Source organism: Fopius arisanus, unplaced genomic scaffold (assembly GCF_000806365.1).
Source record: "Fopius arisanus strain USDA-PBARC FA_bdor unplaced genomic scaffold, ASM80636v1 scaffold00129, whole genome shotgun sequence".
Classification (NCBI taxonomy): Eukaryota; Metazoa; Arthropoda; class Insecta; order Hymenoptera; family Braconidae; genus Fopius; species Fopius arisanus.
Window position 1 is genome coordinate 46,766 of NW_011887868.1, and position 6,000 is coordinate 52,765.

Sequence of the window (6,000 nt, forward strand, 5' to 3'; positions counted from 1 at the left end):
TCTATTTAAAAAACACACGAAAGAATGGAGTAGCAATTTTTTTGACTATTTTTCCACGGATAAATTAAATGTTAACATAAAATTGATTAATGATATATTGATATGAAATTGTAGAGAAAATTACCCACAACACTGAATACTCGCAAAAATTGGCATTTCCAAAATAAAATTATGATTGATATGTTTTTATTAATGAGAGAGTCTTCGTTTGGGAATTGTTTTTTATTTTTTATTTCTGTATATTTCAAAGTTGATTTTATGTGTCGCAGGGTAATTACGGTGAATTTAAATATTCTTTTTTGTAAATTAAAAGGGATTTTGAGAGAGATTGGAAATACGAAATTCTGGGGAAACAATAAATTTTCAGCAACAAAACATTAATTGAATAGCGACGGAAAAAGTGATCCCCAAAATTCAATAATCAAGACATGCAATATGAAACGTGTTGGAATATTTAAGTACAGATGTTCCATTCGGGAAAATAGTCCCAGAAAAGGACTAGTTGATAATCATTTCATTTCCACTTTCTAAAACGGTTTAATGTTAAAAATATGTTGAGAATTCAAGGACTGTGTTCTCTTGTGAGATAAACTTTAACTTTTATTCTTAGTTTTCTTGTCAGAATTTTTTAATTTTTTTTTCAAAAGAAGACGGTATCAAGAATTAATCGGCTTCTTAAAAATTATTTATTCACTTGCACCCATACTCCAATAAAACATTTTAAATTTCTCACTTTCTCGATAAATTTAATTTTTCAATTATCGTAGAAAGCATGATTTAATTTTCTTTATTAAGAATAATTAATCCCCGGCGAATTATTCACATTGAAGAGCCTTCCAGAACAGGAGTACATTTTCCATTGATAAAAACAAAATATTCGAACCGAAATAAAAATAAAAATATAATAGAATCGAAATATTTAGATCCGTTGACGTGTGTCGAGTAAAATCCGTTAGCAATAAGCAATTCATTTCAGGGAAATGAATTCTTCTTCAGTCTACACTATTGGAAAAAAGTTTTCCGCCAAATATATTTACTTTGCACCAGTAAATCTACATAAATACTTCCATAAACCACATAAAAAACAAAATATATATTAATTATGCGCCGATATATTCCGATCAAAGATGTTATATATCAGATATATCCTGAATATATACGAAGATATATATTACACAATATACTCAGGATATATCCGACGCATACGTGGAATATATTTGCAGCCAAAAATGCGATACGTCACGTAAATATCATAAATCATTATCAACATATTTTTGATATATATTTGATATATATCATATTTTATCATAATCCTTGCGAGGGAAGCCCCGCTCATGCTGAATATATTATCTCGATTGAGTAGATAAATTCGAGAAAAGAATATTTTCCAAAATGCCTCAATTGAAAAGAGCCAAGGACATTGGTCTCATCTCTAACATAAACAACTTGACACTTCATCGCTGAATGATTTTTCGAAGTAATCATCCACAATTCTAATTAAATTGAACCCTAAAATATGAACACGTAATACAAAGGCTCGGTATTGCGTCAAAAACACTAAAGATTCCCTGAAGAAAATCTTGTCGCGAAATGCCGGTGAGACGACGTAATAAAACCGCGCAGATTTCCATGAAATAAATCTCTTCGCTTACTTGATAACCGTTTGCTTCATGCTGTTCGTCATGTTTATGGTACGTCCCGCTGTTTATTTATTTGAACCAGCACATAACACTGAAGAGCACAAAATCCACCTGCGGAACTTTAACGGACTGTTGACTTGATTTGGAAATAATTACTGTAAAGGGTTTGTTTTATTTATTTATTTTTTTTTTCAAATAAATCGGCGGGACAATGGTCGAGGGTCCGGATGGATCGGATTGGAGCGCTAGTGCCGGACTGAACGAGCGCGCGCACTTCTCCACTGTATTTAAACCGCCTCTCCCTCCCGCCTCGTGGCCCTCTTCCGCCCCCCGCCCCCCGTTTTCATCATTCAAAAATCAATAACACTATTAGAGAAAAATATACTTGAAATTTTATTAAGGAAATTGGAAATTTTCAACAGCGAGAGAGTGACATGAAATTTCTACGGTAGCGAAATTTATATGTTCTACTATTTTACTATTTGTCTGGATATTTATTTATTTATCTTTTATTTATTTATAATTTTACTTTAGTTAAGGATTCGATATAATTCTAGCCAGGTTAATAATGTCCGGTGTTGCTTGCTCGAGAGTTCGTAAAAAATGGCTTCTGGCCACCAAGTCGTTCAGGGTGTGAGGTTTGCCCCAAAGACAAGGCCCCTTGTCTATTGACATGGCCCACGTATTGGATTGTCATAAACAGCCTAAGTGTGTCGTTATCCCCCCTGTCACAACGGATCGTCTATTCGTATTGGGGTGAATTCTTTCCTAGTGAATCAATTAATTTCGTGAATATTCTGAAAATACTTTGAAAGCGTAAAACTGTTGAATATTGATTTCCCCATGTGTTTACATCGCGCCTTCGGTCTCTATGCCATCATCTTTATCTATTTTACTCTCGTGCGGTCCCATCAATTGAAAAACAAGATTACTGTAGGAGAAAGATATATATGAAATTCCAAGTAAAAAACTTGACATTTTCATCAACGAGAAAGGGTTATGAAATTTTTGTAGAATTTTTTATTGATGAATTAATGAATTTTTTTAATATTCTGAGAATGCTCTGTAAAAATATTGAAGCTTCGTGACTCCCACCTGTTTGCATCGTATTTTCGATCCCTATTCTATCATTCTTATCCTTTCTACTTCCGCGTGCTTTAATTATTTGAAAAATATGGAAATTACGCGGGAAGAAGGTCCTTATTGCGAATATTTTCTCAGTTTTTATATTTTTATGGCAATCTCTGGGAAACCCTGAATTCGAATGACCGTTTTTAGATTTCATCATTATTCAATGACTCATAAAATTTCATACTCGTGCGTTTACTTTTCTCAATTTTTTGTAAAGGTGTGTGAATTTTTGGCAAAGTTTACGTAAAACAGGAAAATTCCTCCACCAGAAGAAAACTTCGGGAGACACTGAATGTTAATAAAACTTAAGAACGGAATATTTTTTCACGTCAATTTTATCGACCACCGACGTCGGTAGCTTAGTGGCTAGGTGCGAGCCTAGTGTTCTGAAAGTTGTGAGTTCGATTCCCCGTTGAATCGAATTTTTCAAACGGCACCGATGAGCGTGAGGTTGCTAATAGAGTGACCACCTGTACCGACATGGTTTTTCCTGTGGTTTCCCATGCCACTCCTATGTTCTATAAGAGAGTGAATACGGTACAGTGTAGGATCCACAGCGGCATGCATAGGGTGAGATAGGGCTAAATAGCCAGAACAGGGCAGACAGGGCCGAAATATTAAGAAAAAAAACAAAAAAAAACTGCTAAAAAAATGTGAAGTATACCGGCAATAATTCCCCAATAGCTGAAATACCAATTTAAAAATAAAAAGACGCCTCTATTACCCCTCGCACTCCTCTATAACGCTGTAATAACAATTAATTATATAATATTAATAATAATAATCATAAAATAAAAATAAATTAATAATAATAATTATAAAAACGAGAAATTTTAATAAATATTAATAATACCCATAAATGAAATATTTATATATATGTGACGTTTCGAGTCCTAGTTCCATGTCTGTTGCCTAGCTACTGAATAGCCCCAATCGACACTTGGGATAGGACCTCGGGTCGCCCAGTTGACCTTCGTTCTGGCTATCTGGAGTTCACCCACACGGGGACCAATTCAATAGATAAAGGGCCTTGATTTTGGAGCAGACTTAACACCCTGGACGAATTGGCGGCCCGCCGCGGTTTTCAACGAACTCTCGAGCAAGCAACATTGGACATTATCAACCTAGCGAGAATTATATCGAATCCTTGAGGGAAAATGTTAAAAACAAATCAAAGATCGAGACGTGTAAATAAATACTAGGAGATATTCTTTGATAAATAATGAAGGTTACTATGAATTTTTTTCAACGGAATTACTATCTTGCGAAATTCGATACTGAAGAATTTAATTTGAGATCGAAATACAAAATGTTTTGAGTTGGAATTATTCCTTACCGATATGATTGTACGATCACTTTTCTGTACCGAAATGACAGATAAATGTTCTTTAAATTTCTTAACAAGCATCATTAAACGATATGAACAAAGAAAATTTTCAATACGTAATTGCGCCACTTTTCTCCATCGAATACTCCAACGATCAACGACTGCAAGGACTCCTGTTTCTCACGACATAACACTTGCAATAATAATAATGATAATAATGCAAATGACCTTCAACTGAGAATCAACGTCCGGGGAAGTCAGAGACGAGAAGTAGGAAAATGGTGTAGTCTGCGTATAGGTAATATCTATATAAAAAATGAGGACGTCGTAAATGCTACAACGTCTGGTCCGAGTCCATTGACTTAATGAAGTACCTCCTGAATTCCAATCGTCAATACTCTGGGAAACAGTCCAATGTAGTCTCCGGGTAAAATGCAAGTAGCATTGTGCATTTGTTATTGTGTATATTTTATTTTTTATTAAAAATAAATTTCCGAAACGTTCGAGTTCAGTTATTTGGGTTTTTCTGTATTCAAGGTCATTGATCAATGATGTATAAAATAAAATATAATAAATGTATTTTTCAACAATGTAACTATACAGACAATCGATTAATCGATTATATTAATCGATATATACAGAGAATCGATTAATCGATTGTGTTAATCGATATATACGAATAATCGATTAATCGATTATCTGTATGGTTACATTGTTGGAAACTTACATTGGAAATTTATGCCGAATTCTTCATTGACGAATCAGTTAAACTGGAAAAATGAAATGTCAGGAAAAATCAAATAATTGTGAATCTTGCACTCACGGCTCCATTTAATTTTTTTATATATATATATCCTTTCATTTATTGCTATTCCACGCGAGTCCTTCTGTATGAAAGATCTATGGATACACACAGAAAACACTCTACTTAAAATACGAGATTTAAAGCGTAATTTACGGGATTTCTGATTCCCTACATTATGAGTTTGGAAATGTAAATTACGGGCTAAAACCACGTAAATTACACCAAAAAATGCCATAAATTACGATTTCTATGTCGTTAAATTACGAGGTCGATCTCGTAAATTATGAGGACCCATATTGTGAATTATAAGTTTCGACCTCATGAATTACGGGGTCCGTAATTTACGCTCCCTTTCTCGTCATTTACCACATGCCAATCACGTAAAATCTGTGATTGGGATGGTAAATGCAAGGACAAATATAACAAAAACATGAACATGACTTTGAGGATATACTGGGTTATCTGAACATGACTTTCAGTGATTTTTTTAGAACATTTTTCCAAAAGAATTGTAAAAATTACAAAAATGTTCAAAATTCCTTCGTTTTTGTAAAGTTGGGGAATCCATGGAAAATAACTGATTATTTCTCTCAGAATTTGCCTCCGATTTCTTCCATCTTCCACGATATTTCCCAAATTTTCGAAATTTCAAAAATCTTATTTCCATTACCGACCATCCCTAAGCAATATTTGAACCCTTGTGAACCGGAAGTGGTCACGAGAAAAAAAAAACCCTTTTAGGGGGTGGAAATATTGTTATCCAAAGATCCGGAAATAACGCCCAAGTAGTTGAGTTAGAATTAGTCTCGCTTAAGGATTCGCAGAGCAACGTATAATTTGTTCTGGAGTCATTTCACACTACTTCGTGCACTGGAAATTTAAAATCGACGGGAAGAAACATCAAATTGGAAACTATAAAACAAGCAGGTGTGCGAGTCAATTCTTTATGCCTTATTAGTCCATTATCTGTCTCTCGTCATCAATTCCATTGGTTATAAGTTTCCATTCGATTTTTCTTCGTAAATGACGAGAGGAATGTAGGTTGTATCATCCCAAGGACCCTAAAAAACAACAGAAATCTGATGGACTAAGGCACT

The 6,000-nt window shown here is 34.1% G+C and overlaps 1 protein-coding gene across 2 annotated transcripts in view; it reads right to left on the reverse strand.

Annotated features, from left to right (window-relative positions):
* Positions 1-1,890, reverse strand: part of Nep2 (Neprilysin 2) — a 31,074-nt gene extending 29,184 nt beyond the window's left edge. For both annotated transcript variants that reach the window (XM_011313762.1, XM_011313761.1), the window contains exon 1: positions 1,653-1,890. In XM_011313762.1, the coding sequence (XP_011312064.1) occupies positions 1,653-1,684 (32 nt within the window). In that variant the 5' untranslated portion in view covers positions 1,685-1,890. The remainder of the gene's footprint in view (positions 1-1,652) is intronic.
* Between the last annotated feature and the right edge of the window lie 4,110 nt (positions 1,891-6,000).